The 22,943-nt window shown below is 38.9% G+C and overlaps 3 protein-coding genes across 7 annotated transcripts; 1 reads left to right on the forward strand and 2 right to left on the reverse strand.

The window, feature by feature from the left end:
• The first annotated feature begins 922 nt into the window (after positions 1 to 922).
• LOC144021237 (protein O-GlcNAcase-like) lies at positions 923 to 11,058 on the forward strand. 3 transcript variants are annotated; one of them, XM_077525359.1, is made up of 17 exons: positions 923 to 1,304; positions 1,501 to 1,552; positions 1,767 to 1,864; positions 3,204 to 3,334; positions 3,622 to 3,793; positions 5,620 to 5,718; positions 5,982 to 6,121; positions 7,278 to 7,422; positions 7,506 to 7,604; positions 7,669 to 7,913; positions 7,992 to 8,166; positions 8,253 to 8,338; positions 9,792 to 9,884; positions 9,983 to 10,071; positions 10,314 to 10,434; positions 10,502 to 10,628; positions 10,745 to 11,058. In XM_077525359.1, exons 1-17 carry the CDS (start codon positions 1,232 to 1,234, stop codon positions 10,879 to 10,881), a joined length of 2,082 nt encoding a protein of 693 aa, XP_077381485.1. In that variant the 5' UTR covers positions 923 to 1,231; the 3' UTR covers positions 10,882 to 11,058. The 3 variants fall into 3 exon arrangements, with proteins under 3 accessions (XP_077381485.1, XP_077381484.1, XP_077381486.1); XM_077525358.1 differs by having other exon boundaries at positions 7,669 to 8,166; XM_077525360.1 differs by lacking the exon at positions 1,501 to 1,552 and having other exon boundaries at positions 7,669 to 8,166.
• A 937-nt stretch (positions 11,059 to 11,995) lies between these two features.
• Positions 11,996 to 19,055, reverse strand: LOC144021317 (soluble calcium-activated nucleotidase 1-like). 3 transcript variants are annotated; one of them, XM_077525503.1, is made up of 5 exons: positions 18,920 to 19,055; positions 14,426 to 14,998; positions 13,164 to 13,304; positions 12,885 to 13,088; positions 11,996 to 12,808 (listed from the first exon to the last, which is right to left on the reverse strand). In XM_077525503.1, exons 1-5 carry the CDS (start codon positions 18,924 to 18,926, stop codon positions 12,438 to 12,440), a joined length of 1,296 nt encoding a protein of 431 aa, XP_077381629.1. In that variant the 5' UTR covers positions 18,927 to 19,055; the 3' UTR covers positions 11,996 to 12,437. The 3 variants fall into 3 exon arrangements, with proteins under 3 accessions (XP_077381629.1, XP_077381631.1, XP_077381630.1); XM_077525505.1 differs by lacking the exon at positions 18,920 to 19,055 and adding an exon at positions 18,456 to 18,656; XM_077525504.1 differs by lacking the exon at positions 18,920 to 19,055 and adding an exon at positions 18,447 to 18,656.
• A 142-nt stretch (positions 19,056 to 19,197) lies between these two features.
• LOC144020386 (kynurenine formamidase-like) lies at positions 19,198 to 22,649 on the reverse strand (the record flags this gene model as incomplete). Its single annotated transcript, XM_077523785.1, has 10 exons — positions 19,198 to 19,939; positions 20,088 to 20,192; positions 20,559 to 20,694; positions 21,133 to 21,211; positions 21,296 to 21,393; positions 21,469 to 21,541; positions 21,836 to 21,921; positions 22,225 to 22,273; positions 22,342 to 22,446; positions 22,595 to 22,649. Coding segments are annotated over 10 exons (816 nt in total), but the record flags the coding sequence as incomplete, so codon positions are not given.
• Between the last annotated feature and the right edge of the window lie 294 nt (positions 22,650 to 22,943).

Genomic DNA, 22,943 nt, shown 5'->3' on the forward strand with positions numbered 1-22,943 from the left:
AGACATTTTGAGTGTACTTTTGATATTATGGGACCGAAAAAGACCCCACCACAGGCTAGTGTTAAGCCTAATGCTTACCAGCGAGGGACGGCGATTCGGCGGCGCGTTTGCATTGTAGTCAATGGAGTTCGCGCCACTAAAAAAAGCGAAAGTGGCATCACGTACCTCAAAAAAGGAGAAAATCGTGCCACGACTGTTTAGTGCCAGGAAAGAGGTGAAAGTAGTTGGCGGTGCTCACTTTTTGTTGACTCGCTAAAGTGCTCCACTTCCTTGTTCACCAAGGGACACACCTCCTCCGCTCCGGTGAGCACGAAAGTGCGAATGAGCGACAACCGTTCCATAAACACTCTACACGGTGAAACGCTCGCGAATGAAGTAAGTCTACCATTGCTACTATCCTTAAGAACTACCATCACAAAGTAAAATAAAACGACTTTATTATACAGTACAATTTATTTCTTTAATTACAATACAATAGCACATTTGTTATACATAAAATAAGGTATATTTTTGTGTAGTTTTAAGGCTTATTTAGTAGAAAATTATGTTTTATAGGGACCTGGGAACGGATTATTCTCATTTGAATGGTTTCTTATGGGAAATAAATGTTCGGAAGAAGAACTTTTCGGCTTACACACACTCTCTGGGAACCAATTAAGTTCGTGAGCCGAGGTATCACTGTATTGCCGTATCGATTTTTGAGCACACCCCTATTTCACAGGGTGTGGAAATATCAGAAATGCCTGATGTTCGGAATTGTCCATATACAAAGTTGTGTGCCTCTCCAAATCATGTACTGTACAATCAACTGAATGAAACCTCTTAAGGATGATTTGTGGAATAGAAACAGGAGCTTAGTGGCAAAGTCTTATAGTACTAGTAGCCTATGTACTGTCCCTTTAAGAAGCTGATACACTGTCACTTTAAGACGTTCATCCGGCAGCAAGTGACGTTGAGTCCATGCGGGAGTCGCGAGCCGCGGCCCATTTAGTGGTAAACTTCACTCATCTTCACGTGTGGTTGTTTATGCGCTACATATTTACAAGTGCAGACTTTAGAGCTTGGCAAGCTCCGCATTACGCAACTGTGTGTGTATGCGCGCGCACAAGCTTCAGAGGACAAATTAAAGGGTGGCACTCTGGATTTACAACAAACCATGAGTGACAGTCTCAGGATTTGACACCTCGACTACGCCAAGATAAACTCGAGTCCAACAGACGGACAGTCAGTGATGGCAACTTCGACCGAAGTCAGCGAAAAAGCACAGAGTGGGGCCAAGCGCTTCATCGGCGGCGTGGTCGAAGGTGAGTTTTCAATCCGGGTTCGGTGGTCCTCGTCGACAATAAACGGTTATTGTCCGCGGGGGCGCATGGAGAACCAGCCGCCGCTCCCTCCCCCAACGAATATCAACAAACACGAGTATTTACAAATGCATGATGACTGACAGGATTATTATTATTTTATTAACTCTCATTTAAATCCGACCTTTGCTGGTTGCAGGATTTTATGGCCGACCCTGGACGATGGAGCAAAGAACAGAGCTGTTCAAAAGGTAGAATGGCTCCAAAGTACGAACGTCTCCAAACTTTGAACAATATTTTCACCATACAATGAATAACTGTTTTTTCCCCTCCACAAAAAGAGTATATGTTGCCATGGTGACATCACGTGGTCAACATATATTTGTCGATTTTGATTTTTGCTGTATTTAGTGACTGACAATGCTTTTTAATACGTTTGTGTAAATGTTGCTTCTACTTTCTCAGGGAACAGAAGTGGGGTTTGAACACATACCTGTACGCCCCTAAGGATGACTACAAACACCGCATGTACTGGCGTGACCTTTACTCCCCAGAGGAGGCAGGTGAGTTTGTGCCACCATCAATTACTAAATGCATTATTTGTTTGTTGCATGCATCATTAACAGCCTAAAATATGATCTTAGATGTAAGTAGGATTATTATAATTTGAGCAAAATCTTAACCAGCAAATATTGACTAATTTAGTGGACATCCATGACTACTTTACTGTATCCCCGAGCTGTCACTATAATTACTGGGCGTTTCTCAAATTCTAGATTGATAAAGTATCAATATGACCTCTGTCATCATTATCTCTGCGGAGACATCGGAAAGGTGTTCATTTAAACTTTGACCCAATGAGTCTATCAAGCCATCTCTTTTACTTGTGCTGATAAAGACAAGACAATATCATTTCAAAGTGTCAAGAGTGTAGATACACATAGTAGATAACTGAATTTAATACCAAGAGTGGCCCAGTAAGATTGTCAACATCAGCATGAGCAGTGATTGCAAGGCCATAATAAGACTAATGAGGCATCTACGGTACTTGAAATGCTTCCAGTGAGAATTAAAAGCATTCAGGTTGTGTGCAAAGTGAAACTTTTTGTGCCCACCTGCTGTCTGCTTGTAGATACATTCGGGACTTAATGGGCTTCCGAGTAATTGCCAATATTGAGCTGCTGAAGTCGATGTTGCATATAAATGTGACTTAATCCCAGATAGGAACAAACGTTGGGTGATTGAACAATTCTAGAAGCACAAACTAGCTCAATTCAAAGAGGGTAAGTCAAGAAAGTGATGAATTACTCGTTTTGAAATGAGAGTTAAAGCCATTTAGTTCAAATTTTATTTCATTTACTTTTTAGAGGGGATTGGGAAAAAAAAAAAAAAGATCGACACCTGTGTTCAAGAATGATGCAAGTTGGATCAATATGTCAGTTTATACGTCTTATTGGGTATAAACATTCCTTGGTTATTATCCGCCTTTTGGTTGATGTTACAAAGAGAGCACAGAGAGGCCTATATAAACTGTATGAGCCCTAAAAATGGGCTAGACATGCCTATGAATTTCAGTAAGGTATGTTTTTGTTTTGTACTGTTTTTAAATGTCTCTAATAATAATAGTGATTGAAATTATAGGACATGGTTAAAAAGTCAAATTTCCATGGCATGTCTCCTTTAACTCAACTCAACTCAAGTTTATTCATATAGCGCTTTCAAACAGCCTGAGCTCTCACAAAGCGCTTTACAGAAACACAAAAAACAAACATAACATAACATAAAACATTAACACCAATACAATACAATCATAACAAATCAACATTCGTCCATTCCTTTAAACACTTGGAGACCGTATTTGTACATTTATTTAAAAAATGTTCATCTTTGTCTCATGTGCAGAGCAACTCATAGCGCTGATATCGGCAGCGCAACAGCACAACATTGACTTTGTCTATGCAATCTCTCCTGGCCTGGACATCACTTTTTCCAACCGCAAAGAGGTGGCTGCCCTAAAGCGGAAACTGGATCAGGTAGGACTTTGGATGCAATATCAGAAGGCGGAGCCATGTTTATTGCTTTTTATTTGGCAAATTTTATGAGGAGGGAGTAGTATCTGGGGCACGGCCTTCTTTCCAGCAATGAAGTCAAGTTCAGATCTCAGATGTAACCTACCTATCGGAGATAACCTATACTCACTACACATTCCAACAGTACTACAAAATGGCGCACACTATATAGTGGAATGGGAGTGATTCTTTCTGAAGGCAGCCTTAGTAACAAAAAAAAGGGTGCCAAATGTTGTCCCTTCCCTCTCCAGGTGAGAGACTTTGGCTGCAACTCCTTCTCATTACTGTTTGACGACATCGAGACGGAGATGTGTCCTGCCGACAAGCAGGCCTTCAGTTCCTTCGCCCACGCGCAGGTGGCCATCACCAACGAGGTGTTCCAGCATTTGGGAGAACCGAGCACCTTCCTCTTCTGTCCCACAGGTTGCACTCGAGAAACTGTTGAAACCAACTGGTCAAATTCTGACCAGATCTAGTTTTTGGTGACTGGTCAAATTTGATTTACAGTGAATCCCTGCTATTCATGAGAATTAGGGACCAAGCAGAGTATTTTTATTTTTTATTTTTTTTAATATTAACAATTTGAACCCTAGGTAAAACAAAAAACAAAGTGCACATTTACAGTCGATACCGTTTTGACATGTCAAGGAAGCTGAAACATACTCAACGTAAAACGCTAAGACTAACTTCAAAATAAAGTTTACCAAATACACTAATACAGGGGTGGCAAACTGCGGTCCTTGAGGGCCGGAGTCCTGCAGGTTTTATAGATTTCCCTACTCGAAGCGCAGCTGATTCTAATTAACAGGCTCGTTATCAGGTTTCTGCAGAGCTTGCTGATGAGCTGATCATGAATCAGCTGTGTTGAAGAAGGGAAATATCCAAAACCAGCAGGACTGCGGCCCTCGAGGACCGGATCTCGCCACCCCTGCACTAATACAATAACAGCAATGTGAATAACTTTAGTACACTTATACTTTGAAATTCACTCACGTCGTTGCGGGATTGATAGCTTGACTTGACTTCCCTTTTTTACTTATTTATCATAGTTGATTGACATTGTAGTTGCGACCGACATCAACACAATGCTATCCCAAATTCATGTTCAATCGCTAATTTAGGACGCAAAGAAACCGCTAACTAATTACGCCGTCATTGCATGATACGGCACGTCTCCGACATAAGTGGCTAGCTGCTAACTGTTAGCATGACCAACGTGTGTCTGGCTTCCGATGTCGGTACCATATGTGTTCGGCCTGCCAGATCCATTCGGGGGCCTTCGCGTCTGGCAGGCCGAACACATATGGTACCGACACCGGCACACATTCAAGGGAATGTGCCTTAAATTGCACGTTAAGGTCTAAATAGAATTTTGTCTTCATTTATTTTTATTAAAAAAAACTTTTGACCATTAAAAAAAGAAAATCATTCAACTCAAAATGTCAAACTTAGCAGTTTAGATGATAGGAACACAACTTTCAACCTTTAGTACCTGATTTTACACATGAACCATTAAAAAGAAGAATGTTTCTGCCTCATATTACACTTAAAGGTTGTTCCTGAATCATAAATGGCTATACGAGACATTTTGAATTTATTTATTTTTTAATGGGAAAAGTCGTTTTACAAAAATAAATGAAGACGCTAAAACCTATACGGCTGCATTAGACATTTTGAATGTTCTTTTTTTTTTTTTTGTTAATGGAAAAAGCACTTTACAAAATAAATGAAGACAAAGTACTATTTAATTATTATTGTTATTATTTTTTTTTGCTGATCAGAAAAACAATCTGACTTTTGTGATCCGTTGGACCACTAATTGTTAGTGATCACGCTTTGCTCTTCGCTGCTTATTAAATGCCTCAGCCAACAGAAGCCAAGTAAGAAGGATCCAGATGGGCTGTCATGGAAAGACAAACCACTGCATAGAATGTACCGACAAACGGAGGAAGTGGCTGATATTGAGAAAACAAATCAATGGTTGGACTGACAATACTGGCATAGACATATTGATGGTGTATAAACCTCAGAAAACAACAGTTGTGACAGATATAGCAGTCCTGAATGATAGCAATGCAAAAAGATGGCGAAACATCAAACACTGAAGGAAGAACTAGAGTGCAATACTGTACTGGGAACAGCTCAAATCCTGAATTAGCGGGGGTTCACTGTACACATTTTGATACAGTCAATCAAGGCTTGGATGCATCGTTTTGCACACTAACTAATGTTCTTCCCCAAAACTCCAGATTATTGTGCTGCATTCTGCACTCCAACCGTGACGCAGTCGTCTTACCTTCACACGGTAGGAGACGAGCTGCTACCGGGGATAGATGTGTTATGGACAGGTAATCTCATGCAGAAACAAAACAGTGAAAATGTTTTTCACCCCTGCTAAAATTCTCTCTCTTAGCATAGTTTCTCCATTTTAATGTTTAAGATCATCAAACAAATGCATAAATCACATAAAGACAACCAAAGTAAACATAAAATGCTGTTTTTAAATGGTGATTTGACTTCAGGGGAAAAAAAATTGTACAAAGCTTAAAAAAAAAAAAAAAAATCTACACAAAAGAGTACACAACCTCACACAAATCAAATTTGCTTTTAGGTCCTAAGGTGGTATCCCATAAAATCTCAGTGGAGTCCATAGAAGAGGTGTCCTCCATCCTCAAGAGGGCGCCAGTCATTTGGGACAATATACACGCCAATGACTATGACCCACAAAGAATTTTCATGGGACCCTATAAGGTAAGTACTGATTGATTGAATAAATGATACACAATTTAAAAAAAAAAAAGAAGATGTAACTTGATTTATAAGCTTAATGATTGACTCAAATTGAACAGCAAAAAACATGGCTAAGGGCTGGCGATTTCATAATTTTCAACAGAGTTGTATTTAGGGGAGGAGGAGGGTTAATCCACACGCACAAATACAAAATAGTGTTCCCTCGTTTATCGCGGGTGTTGTGTGCCAAAACTACACGCAATAATGGAAATCCGCTTTATTTAAAAAAATAATAATAACAATAATAATATTAATAATGATAATATGTGTGTGTGTGTGTGTGTATATATATATATATATATATATATATATATATATATATATCTCCCATTATGTATATTTTTTTCCTTTTTTTAAAAATTTTTTTTGGTTTGGTACGATTTTTACTTTATTATAAATGCTTTTTCATTTATCATATGTTCTTTTTTTCATTTACGTTAATTTTTTCCATTAAATGTATGGTTTTTTTAATTTACTTATTACAGTATAAAGCACAGTACATATTTTTTTTTAATTTGTTTTTTCGTTTTTAGGATTTTTAGTTTATTATGAATGCTATTTCATTCGTTTTTTCATTTACAGTCTTTTTTTTCTATTAAAAGTATGTTTGTTTGTTTATATATATATACATATATATATATATATATATATAGTACAGTATATATTTTCTTGACTGGATACTTCAGAGTCTCACCAGAGTGGTGAAGTTCAGAAGGTCAGGAGACCAGAGGAAAGGTCAAAGGAAAGAAAGATGAATCAAAGTGAAATGCAGCACCAACTAAACACCACCTGCCACCCACATGGTTACAAAACCAGAATCTTACACCAACCCCAGAAACCTCTAAATTCCAACAGATTAAGGGAGCACAGTATCTATTTTCTATCTCCGGAATGCAATGAAGTAGAGCAACGGGACAGACGGTGTTGGAAAGGTCTCATCGAGACGAATCCGCGGATGCCAGATTGTTCCAGATTGAGATACTGCCCAGCAAAGACAGAAAAAACAAAAAGCATGTAAAAATAAAAATATCTGTGAAACGGCGAAAAATGAACCCATGATAAACAAGGGAACACTGTATATAAAAAGCTTTTGACTATGTTTATCTTCTCCATTCAGGATCGTCCAACTGAACTGATCCCCAAACTGAGAGGTGTGCTCACGAATCCCAACTGTGAGTTTTATCCAAACTTTGTGGCAATCCATACGTTGGCTACGTGGTGCAAAGCTTCTGCTGATGGAGCAACCAAGGATGTGGAAATGGGTGAGCTCTCCTGTTGGGCGGTGACGGAGTTGTATGTAAGATTTGCCACGTTGTTATTGTCGTTGTTGTGTGTCCAACATGAGGCGATGAAGAGCAAGACCCCTGCTATAGCCCCCACAAAGCCCTGACGCTGGCCCTCACTGATTGGCTGGAGGAGTTTCTGTCTACAGATCAGCTGACAGGTAGACCATCTCTTTCAATGTGAGCGTTTACAGATATGGAATTTTCCATCCATCTGTCTTCCAGCTTGCGTTAAGAAGGACTCGTCTGACGAGGAACCCATGCAGACGGACCTTGGCGAACACTCGTACGTGCCCGGACCGGGAGAGAACCCGCTTTACACGGCCGAGCCCCTCACCCTCGACGACCTGAAGCTGCTGTCCGACCTCTTCTACCTGCCTTACGAATACGGCCCCACGGCAAAGAGCATGCTGCATGAGCTGGACTGGCTCAAAGGCCACAGTCACGCTGCCGCCGTCAAGTCGGACCAGGTCACATTTCACTTCGACAAACTGGTTCCGTTTGACCCCCCCGAGATTGAAGCGCGTCGCCCGTTTGCGTGTTGCCAGACGGCCGAGTGGTGTTCGAGAGCGCGGCACTTCGACGACATGTGCGAAGCGGTGGTGCGGATGTTCAACCGCTTGTCCAACGCGCCCAACCGCCGCATTCTCTATGACCTCTACAACTACATCTGTGATATCAAGAGCGGCGTCAATCTGGCGCAAGCCTACGTCAAATCGCTAGGTGAGGCATTTCGCTACACGCAGGAAAGACAAAATGAGTTTCGTTTTGAACTCTCCTGGCTTCACAAGAACGTTTCCTCGCCACAGGAGGGCTTGGCAAACCATCGGCCCAGCTAATGAGCGATGATCCTGAACCGTGGGGATTCAGAGGAGGCCTCTCAGGAGAGTTTCAGGTGAGCTAACCGGCTTGTTGACACCTGAGAGGAATGTACGTCAAGGGGCTTTTTTCTTTTATTTGTGGGGAAAAATGTCGTCATCAAGGACTTCTCTCTCTGGCCCTGCTGGACTAATTTGAAACCATATTGGTTGGAAAAAAAAGGTAATAAAACTATATATATTAGGGCGAGAAATTAGCAATATTGCGATATTGGCACATGCAATATGCATATCGCACAGACATGCAATCAAGTTTCATATGGAATTTTATGTTTATCTAAATTTGACCAGTCAACCGCTAACTAAAATGTGCACCGCCATCCAATAGTTAGACATTATTGAGAGGTAATTACAATTAATTTCCTAAGAATATATTGAGTTTGCTAAATTTTGTTGCGTGAAAAAATTAATTCTTTAGATAATAGAAATGTAATTTCTTTAAGTACATGTTAAATATCGCAATAATATCAATATCGCTATATACAGCAACTGTATCGCATGATATTTCAATATATATATATATATATATATATATATATATATATATATAAAATGAATGTTGGTAAAAAAAAAAAACTAAAATAATATAATAATAAATATTTTGAAAGCATATTGTTTAAAAAATAATAATAATAATTATATCAGCAGTCTGTACTACTGAATCTGAGGGCCCGGGACAGATTGGCTTAACATATTGTCAAATCCTTGCATGTAGAGCTGTCAAAATTAATCAATTAATCGACAGTAGTTGATTATCAAATGAATCATCAACTATTGTAACAATTGAGTAATCATTTGGAGACTTTTTTTTTTTTTCCCCAACTATGATAAATTGTCCAAATCCTCTGAGTTCAGCATGTCAACAGTAATAGTTCACTGATTTCTGTAGTCCTTCATGAAAGAAGACTGATTATCTTCTTGAACAGTGACCCCAATTTGCCCAAATTGCGACAGACGGAACGCATGTAGCACTTTAGTGTGAAGCACAGAGCTCTTTCTCTTGTTTTTATTGTTAGTTAGCTGGAATGGTTTTTAGCTATAGTATTTATTATGTATGTGTTATTTTTAATGTATTGGTTTAATGCCTGATTTTTTTAACTTGCTCGTATGCCATTGAATTGCCCCTCGGGGACAAATAGTGTGTGTGTTTTTTTTTTGTGTGATTGTTTTTTTTTTTTTAATTCTGTGTTTTATCAAAGTAAAAAATTTGCAAACATCGGTTTTGACTTTGGAAAACAAGGACCGAACCGGGAACATAGTACAACATCAATCCCCCCTTTTATTTTCACTTGCTACGCGAATATGAAGTACAAATTAACCACTAATCACTGGTTAATAAACAGTAATCAGAGAAAAAATACTTTTGTAATACACTTTAATGCAAAATTAAAATTAATCAGATTAGTCGATTCTAAAAATATTCAATAGTGACAGCCCTAGTTGCATGACACATCGTTTATGTCCTTGCAGAGAATGCTGCCGGGCCATGGAAATCGAGACCTGTACAAACATCCGCACAAGACGTCGGTATACTGCATACGGCCCTACTGCACCGAGGATAAGGTGAGGTTATTAAATCTGCTTAAATAAGCTCAAGATTTTTTTTTTTTTTTTTTTTTTTTTTTTTGTCAATCTTGCATTGCTTCTGTTGACTTTTCAAGATGGACGTGCAGAGAATTTTTGTCAAGATGCAACAGGAAAGACAGATTGAAGACGCCTCCATGACGGAGCCACCTCTTATTAGTGATATGTAAGTTGCTATGAGATTATTATTGTAATGTGTGAGGAAATACATCCACAAGAAGTTACGCAGACTCATTGAATGCAGAATGACTTCATTTTGGTGCCCAAGTGCAAAAACAAAAGTTCCGCTGATGTTCAGTTGACAGCTCAAAAAAACATTTAGAAGAGGGCTGGAACGGATCAATGGCGTTTCCATTCATTTGAATGGGGAAAGCTGATTTGCGACATAAATTTGCATGTCTGTTGCAGCCTGTCAACTGGTGAAATCCCACCAAGCCCTCAGTGTGCGCTTGTCCTGGAGGATGACATTGGCCCGTGTGGCTACATGCTGGCACTCACAGATGCCAAAGCAGCTGCAACCTCCATTCAGGTGACACTTTGGAGTTAATAAATCCAATGAAAGAGCAAGATGATTTATTCTGTTTTACCTCCATAAGGACACAAGTGGTCGTGTACTTGAGGACTTCCCCTCATTAATCACTGGACAAGTGCTGCCGAGGGTCACCGACCCCTCTCCGGTCAAGCGTATGATTGGACAGCTGTTGTCCACTATGAGGAGTTGTGGTAAGTTGACACATGATTTTTGAGTAGATCAACTTTTAATCTACTGGGAAGCCTTTCTACACACACACAAAAAAAAAACACATTTGTTAATGAAAACACTTGGGTTGATGTTTCAGGTTCCAGAGGAGTATTCTGTATGTTGAGACACAGTGACCGGCGGATGCTGGACTTCTACACCGAAAGTAGCTCCTTCCAACCCATTAAAATGGGTGGTCTTCCACCAGATGTCATCGCCATGGGAACAAGCCTGTAATCTCAAATTGCTTCAGAAATGGTCTTATTGTGTTCAAATGTAATGTTTAGAAGCAGTCAACGCCTGCTACGAAAATTGCATTTGCATAATAAACTATGAAAGTGCTGTAATTTCTCTCTTTTTCTTTTTTTTCTTTTAATTTTCAGCACAATAAAACTAATCATTTGTTGCATTGCATTAATATTTGTTGGACTAAGTCCTTGTGTTTTACTGCCCTTTCAGCTTGTTTGTAGCCCCTTTTGGCCACTGGTTTGTCATTTGTAAGATTTTGTTTGTGTCTGTTTACCATTAGTACAAAATATTATTTTTAAAGCCTTCAGATTTTTGTCTTACAGTGCTAAATAAATCGTCACCAAAAAGTTTCTACTTCTTAAATACAAATTTTGTTCTTATCCATGCTAAGCAAAGGGTGACGATCTCCAACTTCTTAAAATCAAGTCAGTGGGGTCGACACATGCCACGGACTTCCGGGTTTTCACATAGCAGCGCCGTTTGAGGCCGCTGCTGGGCTGGCCGCGTTCCAACACTCGCGCCCCCAAACCGAGCGTTCCGGCCGATGAGCGGGAGAGTGCAGGGCGCCTCAGCCCTCTAAAAATGCTTCGGACAACTGAGACAGACACACAACACACTCGCACCCTGTCGACGGGAACGCGGGCACAAAGTCGCAAGCGCAAGAAGTGGGACGCGGCCCACACGTCGCGAACCGGAACCGGAACCAAAGCTGGTGTGAAAACCCGGAAGTCCCGCAACCTCCGTGGCATATACCCCATTTATTTATTCCATTGGAGTGCAGATATATTAAATGCCTATTTCACAAAATATTGCATGAAATTTACGTCCAAATTTTGATTTCGGGTAGAAAACACATTTTCAATTGTAACGTCAAGAATGACACCCAATTTTACCCAAATTGTTATCAAGTGTGGCCACTATAAATACAAAAGGTACAATTTGACAGAAATAGTATTATTTAGAAAGCTGAAGATGGAACCGTGAAAATCTGTTCTCTCATATTTATAAATTCTGATGTGTATAAAGGTTTACAAAAAAAAAAAAAAGTACACTAGGCACAAATCCAGTCGACAGGCGTTCAAAGGAAGCCAAAACACATCACTAATAGGGGATACATTTATTCAGTTGTGTGGCTTAGATACAAAAGAAATATATTAATGGTTTATTAAAAAAAAAAAAAATCTGCTTATTTGCTTTACGGATGAATTCCTTTAAAATAAAAATTTCAAATCTGCTCAGTTATAAATATGAAAATAGCCTCTGAAGACAAAGCTACAAGTAAGACCATTCATTTCAAGTAGTTGATCAACATTCAATAGTGTGCATATGTTATACAGGTTTTGACTATCAATATGTTCCCCTGAGAGTCTGACCAGCAGAGTTCACACACAGGAGACAAATTGCATCTTTTTTCTGATTAAATAATGATAACATTGATCAAACATACCAGTGTGCCTATATTAGTGAAGTCAGTCTTTTCATTCCTCATTATGACAATACCAGGGGTCATGTTTTAAAAAATCTAATAAGCAGCCTTGTCAGCTTCAAATAAACTCCAGGCCTTCATACTTCTCATCTCCGATCTTTGTCTCGGGCATCAGCACCCGGCCGTCGAGCGTAAACGCGATGATGTAGGAGGCGATCCGGCCTGCGTCCTCCTCGGATTTCAGGGCCAGAACAATCTGATCGTCTGTGTCGGGGACAAATTTAAACGAGGAGAAGCCGTGCGTGGGGTTCAGAGGTCCGACGCGACGCCTCCTTATGTCGCTGAAATCAGCCCGGCAGGACAGCAGCAAGTTGGTAGCGCGCCGCTCGTCTGCACTCTCTTCGTAGCGCTCGTGGCTGGCGCGGCGAGGGAGGAAGAACCAACGCTGAAGCCGTTCGCTCCATGCTGCGGATTCGTGGATAAGGTAGCCTGCAGTAGACCAACAATTCACACCTTGCATGAATGAATCAATAACGAGATTGATGGAACTGGGAACTATCAGGACCTGGTGGTTTGATCCCCACGGCGCTCCGCAGGGCGTTGTAGTAGGGCACCCAGTTTTTATGCTCGACGTCGCCATAGTAACCGACGACTTTCACCCATTCTGGGTGGTGGTTGACTACCTCTCCAGTTGTGGTGGTCCACTCCTTGCCAAGACCGCCAACATATAGTTGCTCATCTTTAACTGCAAGCCACTCTGCTTTGAAACCTACAAATGAACACTTAAGTTAGAATATTGAACTGGATCAAGAATGGGCGTCGCCCACCCAAGAATGTAGCTGACCTTTGGAAACAGAGCCGTCGCCGTCAGGGAGTATAACCCAGGGGACTGCCCGCCTGCCCTCAATCCTGTACACCACACCTGTGCGGTCGTCCACGCTGTACAGATGCCCGTTAAACGCCGCCAGGTCAGACAACTCCATACCTAAAGGACGAGACTTTATCATTCACCGCTCGATTGTGGAAAAATAATCACGATTATTTTGGCAATCATGGAAATCACGATTATTCAAACAATTATTTATTTTTTGGTACAAAACAAAAAAATTCGTAAGCATTTAAAAATATTAAGACCAATTAAAAAACAGAAGCACTATAATGAGTTTTGGACCAAACAAAATTTATAATAATATTTATAATAATATATATTTATTTTTGTTGGTAAGAACTTGAAGTCGGAGTGCAGCTTGTGTGCAGTAGGACGAGCATTTATTTTTTGGTATAACACAAGAAAATGTTTATTCATTTAAAAATATTAAGACCAATTAAAAAAATAAAAACACTTTAATTGTGTAAGTTTTGGACCAAACAGAATTTACAATAATAATATATATCTATAATAATATATAGATTTGTTTTTGTTGGCAAAAATTTGAAGTTGAAGTGCAGCTTGTGCACTGTGCAGGAGGATGATCATTTATTTTTTTGGTATAAAACAAGAAAATGTTTATACATTTAAAAATATTAAGACCAATTTAAAAAAAAAATAGAAACACTATAATTATGTTAGTTTCGGACCAAACATAATTCATAATTATATATATATTTATAATAATAATAATGACAATATATATTTTTTTAAGATCATCCTACTGTGCAGTAGGATGATCATTTATTTTTTGGTATAAAACAAGAAAATGTTTACAAACTTAAGAATATTAAGAACTATTGTCCTAAAAAAAAAAGAAACACTATAGTAAGTTCCTTTTAGACAAAACAGAATTTATAATAATAAATATTTACATATATTTATCTATGTTGACAAAAACGATTTTTTTTTTTGGTACAAAACAAAAAAAATGCTGAAACATAAAAATATCAAAACAAAAATCTTTGAAACACTATAATTATGCAAGTTCGTTTTGGATGAAATAAAATGTATTAAATTAGTTGTTTCAACATTTAAAAAAAAGTGCAAATATATAAATTTAAACAACTAAAACAATTAGTATTAAGAAGCTTTTTTTTATGATTATGCTGATTTTGTAATTGTGGAGTGTAATAATTGAAATTGTAATTGAATTTTGCCATAAAGTGATGTTCAACCTCGTCCTTTCTCTGCCAGGTGACTCTCCAGCGTGATCGTCTCCTCGTCCCATTCCACATGCAGTGCGTCGGCGCTTTCCGAAACGGTCACGTGACCCTTTTTCATGTAGCTGAACCACGTCTGGTCCTTGGGGCTATGTGACGCCGTGTCCAGATCCGCAATGACTCCGATGCGGTACCTGACGCCATCGTTGGTCTTCACGGGCGGACTTAGAGGGTACGTGTCATTGTAAGGTTTTCCCCTTCTCTGCAGCCTATTTTGTCTGGGAGTGTTCCGGAACATGTGGCCATCGCCCCGATGATACATTTGCAGACTGTTGCGGTGGGAAGGGCTGGCTGGAGCGTCTGCGTCCCCTCCCAGGTGGTGCAAGTACAACATGAGCACGAAAGCCAGCAGGGTGACCACGGCGATCGCCCGCCATTTGGGCTTGATGCGAGAGTCCGACGTCGCAGCTTGCGTCATGGATGACAAGGCCAAGGGGAGGCCTCGGACGGCGATGCCCAATGTGCTCATGGAAGGGTTGGCTTCATCCTCGTCGGGCAGTTCGGACCGGGGAGGATGCGAGGGCGGTTCTAGGATCACAAGTTTAGGGGTGATGAGCTCCCAGCAAGGCAAGATTTGTTGTCAACTGAAAATGACATCACAGTTGCTCAGAACTCAGGTAACGACCAATCACGGCTCAGCTTTTGAAAACAGCTGAGCTGTGATTGGTTGTTACCTGAGACCTGAACCACTGTGATGTCATTGTCAGTCTACAGCAAGTGGCAAAATGGCCGCCCCGAGATGGATAAAAACGAGTAGAGTTTGCTGTTTAACTCATACTCCACAATTGCAGTATTAACTCATTTAAACTTAAAAACATATAAATAAGTTTTTTAATACTTTGACATTCACTCCCAAAAACGTATTTATACGTTGTTGTTGTTGTTGTTGTTTTTTTTTTTTGCATGTTTTTTTCATATTAGAGCATACAGAAGGCTTTGATGCAGCTGACCTGAAGAGGTCGCTTTAAGCAATGGTAGTTATTACAAAAAAATAGCCAGCAGATGGCAGCAGAGTATAAAAGATCAGCCAGGGCCATGTTGCAACAAGCTCTTTTCCCCAATGCTTTCAACAGGTTTGTACAAGTAAATAATGATGAAACTTAGCTATATTCTAATGCTAATTGCTGCAAAACAGAAACAAATACAAATATACTTTTTTTTCCCGATGAAAGAAGCGACTCTAGTTTTTCTTTTGGTGGGTTTCATGTGTTTATAGTAATAGAACCGAATATTCTGTAGACCTTGCAAAATCAGTCAAAATCCAGTAAAACAGCTGGGAGCTTCAGTGAGAATGGCTGGGAGTGAATGAGTTAATAAGAATACTGTACTGTGTTTTGATTAGGGGGCAGTGTGTTATTGTAAAAACATTTCTGGGTTGATTTCCCCTTTAAAAAAATATAACTAAAGATATTTAAAACAGTACAGAAATAAAAGCTAGCTTACCAAAATTTCTAGAAAGTACAGTGAAACAAAAAGATTTAATGCCACTCTTAACTCTTACTCTAAGCTGCTATATTAAATATGTTTGATATATATATATATACATACACACACACACACACACACACACACACACACACACACACACACACACACACATATACACACACATATATATATATACACATATATATATATATATATATATATATATGCACACACACGCACACACAACACTAAGAGGGTGACTTTGATTTTTTTTAAAGTTTTCTTTCTTTTTTAAAGTTTAATTTACCTTTTTTTTAACCTTTAAGTTTGGAGTTGTAAAATGATAAGAGCCTTAAAATTATGAGGTATTGTTTAATTAGCCGAAGGTTTGTTAGCCTGTCTTCCAACAAGAGGTTTCAAACTAAAATATTTTGAGTGCTGGTTGTTTCTTTCCATTTGCAAGCACACCTCAAAATTTGGAACGACCCAAAACATTTACGATAAATGTTCGATACATCTACAATGGTGGCAAGTTTTGAATACAAAACTTGAAAACAAAGAGCTGTATTGGCCATTTTAGCAAATGGCTTGCTGTTCTCATTGTTCATTGTTCATCACAAGGCTTTGTTGTGCTTCTCAGCAAGCAACACTGACACGCATACAGTGTAGATGCTTTACACGTCCCACGAGACTCTTCAGCATCACTTCGTTATTCTCTTTTAATGACAATTACTTAATTTTGCACTTGCATCTTTCAGAGCCAAGAGTAGCATTTTTTTTTTTTTTAAACATCAAAAACATTTTTTGAAAGAAAAAAAAAATCAGCAAATATGAAAATCTGCAGATGCCGAACCAGCAATTATGGCGGTTGAATACAAAAAATACATTAAATACAACTAAATACAATTGTTCTGAATGGGAAGATTTGTTACTTTGTTATGAAGTCCAAATCAGAATTTAAGGTACCGTTGTAGTGTACCACTTATTTTAATGCAACTTTGTATTACAGTAGTTAACTTTTTCAATTTGTCCGTGTAGCTACTGAAGTTAAAATGTTACTTTTATACAGTTAACATTTTTCACCATTATATGGACAGTTTGAATCTAATTTCAATTTGATACTATAGGATTTTTTATTTTTTTTTTCGAAATGAAAACGGCCTCTAGGACAAACTGATCTTCTGTATTTCTGTCCTGCCCTTCACGCTTCCTTGTGTGCACATACACGCCCCCCTACACAAGTCGACCAACAAAGAATGCTCTTGTCACTAGTGTAAGCACGACCCATATTCGCTATGATTGCACCCCTCCTATGGCCTCTTCTTGGCCGAACAGATTAGATATCATGTTGTTGCGTGCATCCCTCCAGATCTCGGTCCCATCTAGAACTGAATTTCACCCTGTGATTGACCAATCCAGGGCATCTTCTGCCTTTTGCCCAAAGCTGGGATATACAGTACCCACCTCCCCGTCAACTTGAACAGGACAAGTGGATATAGAAAATGAATGTATGATTCTATTCTAACCACACAAGTGGACATAATACCAAGATTAAACTGGAAAAACCAGTTGGGCATGGATACTTTGCTAAGCCGTGTGTAGTTTGTGATTCTTGGATAAGACATTATAAGGAATGAAAAGGATACACGGACAGTGTTTTCTAGAAGTGCCCTCACACTTTCTTTAGCCTGACAAGGTTAGTGACGCCAAACCATCCATTTTGCATAACACTTGTCCTCATAAGGTCGCAGGTGAGTTGAAGTCAATCCCACAAAAGGCGAGATACGCCGTGGACTTGTCACCAACCAATAACGGGGAAGAAACAACTATTCAATCGCACTTCCAGAGTGTGACACCTATATGGAAAATTTAGATATAGAGATTTGAACTATGCTTAGAAGAGCGAGAAAAGTTAGCTTGACGTTGTATGTTTGATATTCACTCCTATAGTCTATGTTAGGAACTGTCTGAAAAGCTGTCATAGTTAGTTCCAATCAGAATGACAAAATGTGTTTTTGTTGATTTTTGGTGAATATTTTTGTCCATTTAATGTTCCCAACTTGTCCATAATGAGAGGTATGATAAATATTTGAGCTGTAGTAGTTGCATACCATTGCAAGCTACTACAGCAATCAGAATGAGAAAATGTGTTTTTGTTGATTTTTTATGAATATTTGTGAACATTTATGGTTATTTTTGTCCCCACAAATTGTCCAAAATGAGAGATATGATAAATATTTTAGCTGTAATAGGTAGCTGCTTATCATTGGCACCTACTACAGAAATCAGAATTTAAAAAAAAAAAAAAAAAAAAAAAAAAAGCTTTATGGTGATTTGATGATACCTACGTCACCCTAGTGAATCTAATTTAAAGACGGTCCCTAACATAGAGGGCAGGAGTGAATATCAAACATTGTACATCAAGCCAACTTTTTCTCGATCCCGAGAACTGTCAGACGTGCGAACCAAAGTAATTCTAATGTTATATTCGGGTCATTTTAGTTTTGCACTTATAAGTATTTATATGAAATTACTGCACAGTAGTTACCATGGATACCTGAAAGCTCGGGGCGGGGGGTCAACAAAACCGATTTACAGATACAGATTTAAACGTGCAACAACACGACTGTCCTCTAGCATACGTATTCACATCCGTCACGCAACGGTGGTGGTTCACTGAAAACGAAACCTGGAAAGCCCTAACATGAAAGTCGCCCGAACAAATAATCAAGTTACGACGTGGCACATTTTCATAAAGTGTCTTCTTGGTCCCAGCAGTCAGTTACGTTTGTTATGCTAGCATGATGCGTCCACGTTATCATCTAGTCACGACTGCAGTGATTGAATTAAGCACTGTCGACACATGACAGAAAAAGACAAGTTTGAAGGTGTTTTCAGCCCACTTGACGTCGCCATAGCGCTAACGTGAGAGGCTTCAGCTAGCGTTTATAATTTTACCGTCAACTTTAGCACTATTAAAAAAGCAACGATGTTTGCGATGTTTAAAATATGTTTACTTACCTGGCATAGATGTTCGTCTCCATGTCGGTCGGTGTTAATTAGTAGTTACTGTATTTCTTTTGGAAAGACTTAGCGGTTTCTCCTGCTGCCCCAAGGCGACTTAACGCCCTTCTGGCTTCTGCTTGACAGACAAAAAAAAAAAAAAAAAAAAAAAAAGGGGGTGGGTTATGATTTAAAAAAAAAAAAAACGTTAGGCTACGTTATCAAGTACTACAGACTTAATTTTGTAAGTATCCTGCAGCTTGAATAGAAGCAAACACAAAAACACATCAATTTTGTAATATTTGTTTATTTCGACATCAAGTTACTGAGGCAATGTGTAAACATGCAAATGTCATTAGTTAAGGTGCAATAAAAGCAGTGTGAGATTTTGTGCATCTATTCTTGATTTTATTTGGGTCTTACTTCCATTAAAATTTAGACATTTTATACTGACCCATAAAGATAGTCTATGATGATCATTACATGTAACAATCCCTGAATATGTTAACAGCTCCACAGAGGTGACTAATAAATGCTATATTCCCATTGTGTTGTGTTGTCTTCTCAGACAAACCAGCAATGGCAGAGTATAAAGGCAACAAACTGCTACACTGAAATTATAAACCTGAAGCGTCTCAGTCTGTGTTCTTGATAACAAAACATAGTCACAGAGGAACAATGTCAAAACTCCAGCCATGTTGAGCTTTTCAACCCTGTTACAAACAAAATATGAATGTAAACCAACTAAAACTATCAACTGTTCTGCGCATACAAGAAAAAGAAATATGCCAGCGCATACAGACAACCATGAATCCAATGTATTTGTCCAGGTTCCCCCAAGGAATACAATATTGTTACACAATTTCAACACGCAAACAACAGTAACTACAGTGAATATTTGTCAACTTCAACATGATGCTGGGATTCTTTTATCACCACAGAGTATATTTCCAAATAGGTGCATAATTAAGTCTCCTCAGAGGTTTGTCGGTTGATGACACGTCCACCTCAGCACTTCCCCATCATCTTCAACAGGAGCTGCAAGAGTAACAGTGATGCCTTCAAAGAAGTCATTGGACTGAATTTCAAGCTTTGTTTTCTTTGTGTATGCATTTGTCGACTAAACATAGATATTTGGTAGTTGTTCTAGAAATTGGGAACAACTTGTAATGGATTAATGAACTACCTTTGTCAGGTGATAATCTCCATCAACCAGCTGCTCTATGATACTGAAGTGGTCCGTGTTCGACACATCCTCCAAGGTCACACTCAGCCCAGTTGCCTTCAAAGTCTGGGACAAAAATTAAGCAGTGCTTGTCACAGGAAAGTAAAGAAATGTGTGAAATTCTCAACTTATGATAGTAATTACAGTAGGCTATCCTTGAATACAATACTGATAACCTTGCTTTCTTCTTATAAATTGCATATTTTATTCTCACACTGTTTTCTTTGAACAAGGTCAAAATTGTACATAAGAACAGCAGTTTATGAAAAGAAATCACCTGGGAAGAGACAACTGATGGTAATTGTGTAAAATTATTTATCAGAGCCAGATTGTCATTACAGCTTCAAAAATAGAAAAAGATATTTCTCTCTCTGTTTGGCATCTTCATAAATTGCAAAACCAGTCATGAACAATTAATTAAAGAATACAGACATTGTAGTAATCCTCTGACTGCTTGCGAAACTCCGGCGAGTCGTTCTCAGCGACAGCCACAACAATTTGGCAGCTAGAGGAGGAGCGCTTGACCTGAGGGATCAACTTGCTGGGGCTGTTTTTTATGGCCACCTCCCTGCCATCAGTAAAAAAAAAAAAAAAAAAGACAAGATCTCTCATTAGAATGGCGGTCGGGATGATTCTAAACTAACTAGGCAAACATCAATGTTATCGTTTACTTTTGAAGACTGCAAGAAGTGGATTAAGAAATCTGCTACATAAAAATACATTGATTATATTAAATTTCTTTCAATAAGAAGAACAAAAAAGTACAGGAATTATTCACCAATTTTGTCTTCTAAAGGGTTGCAAAAGTCAGACTACTGTACAGTCTAGATTGTTTACTCTTCAATCACAATGTACATAGAGAGACCGACACCCATTCAATACACTGTCAGTAACCCCTGTATAGTAGTATCCATCCATTTTCTTGTCCTCCCTAAGGTTACGAGTGAGCTGGCGGTTTTCCCAGCTGACTTTGAGCTGAGTGACAGGCGGCCATCTCTATACTTACTCGGTCATCTTCAAAGGCTCGTTGACGTATGTAGACAGGATGGGCAAGAGATCATAGATCCCACTGACAAGAAAAGCACCTAAAGAAAAGTAAACAAGTTGTGAAAGTTTTTCTCATTCTTCTTCATGACAAGGACAATAAGTCCTCACAATAAGTTGCTCACCTTTGATTTGAGGTACGATGCTATACTGCGACCAGTCTGTGGAAAGGACCATTGCAGCCAGGTGAGCACCGGCAGAGTGGCCACACAGGTACAGACCACTATAACAAGGCATATCATGTGACTGAGAAATGTATTGTTGAGGATGACAGAAAGAGAGTGAGTGTGAGGGATACCTGATATGAGAATACTGCTGGACAACAGACACAACACTCTTGCGTACTTGAGAAACCATCAGGTCCATATTGCCTAAGAGAGTAGGCTTCTTCACACACAATCCTGTTTCTCTCGCTGGCTGAGTTTACACTGCACATCTAAGTGGTCATCTCTGATTTAATGACTATAGCTAATTTATTTGAATGTTTTACAATTTCTGATTTGTGTAATTGCAATACACGTGTATAGGACACATCGGATATTTATCTACATTTGGAAGAATATCTGATATATGAATATCTGTGCCACTTGAGAGCAGAAATTGTGTCACTTGAACCATGCAGTGTAAATCCAGACATGGACAAACATCGGGAATTGACTACCTACCTCTAGGGGCGATGTCATAGCCAACTGCCACCACTACTACACCTTTATCAATCAGCGGGACTGCCATGAATCCTGACTCCTCCTTACTGTTTGAGCACAAAGCATCAGCATGAAAAAAACTGAACAAAAACAACAACAACAACAACAACAAAAGATCCATCTATTTTTATATAGTACAATCTCACAAATACTCCATATACAGTGTTAATAAAAAAGTTAAACTAATACTAAAACCAATAAGCCTACTACAAAAACTAACAAAAACACACCTATTAAAAAAAATGAAACAAAATAAAAATAAGCTATAGTACAATAAAAAATGCAAAAAAAAAATTACACTACAGTGTTATAATCCTGACCCCGTGATTTTGATGCGCAAAACATCATACCTGAGGAACTGCCAGTATCCTCCATGAAGGTAAATAACAAGAGGTACATCTGAAAAACAGGTAAGCATCATCAACACTAACTGGACACTACGTTGGAGAGTCGGGACAGCTGCATACCAAGAGAGTTGGTGGTGGGGATGTAGGCATCCAGTTTTTCACCTTCACCTTCTCCATAGGGCACATTGAGTAGAGTTTGAGCCAGAGTGCGTGCCCGGTCTGTACCTGCAGGTAAAAAACAAAATAAAAACAAAGTCAAGATCCCCCTATGCATTTCAATTATGTTGAGCATTTCATCAATAGTATTATCATACGTATTAAAAACAGTGAACCCCAAACACTGTGCTATTGAAAATTGTCCCATTTTACCTACCCGTAATTGGTCTGAAAATTATATATTGGAAAATTCGCCTATCTATTCCAGGAACCTATAGTGACAGGCAGAATAATTAAACTCATCCACTGTATGTGAAAGTCCAAAATTATAAATCTACTGCGAGTACTATAAGTGTACTATATTAAATGAATATTTTTGTGTTCCTCGTATCAGATTACAAACACCTGTCGATACATAATTCAAACATCTTCCACTCGTGAATCTTGTGTCTTTTATGACTATGATTAATGGGCGAAAATACTCAAGACAAGCACAATAGTTGCCACGGTTTTTATAATGAATTACATTTCCTGTTTCTTCAATGGCTCGATCGTGTCACAATGAA

This window comes from Festucalex cinctus, chromosome 6 (genome assembly GCF_051991245.1).
Source record: "Festucalex cinctus isolate MCC-2025b chromosome 6, RoL_Fcin_1.0, whole genome shotgun sequence".
NCBI lineage: Eukaryota > Metazoa > Chordata > Actinopteri > Syngnathiformes > Syngnathidae > Festucalex > Festucalex cinctus.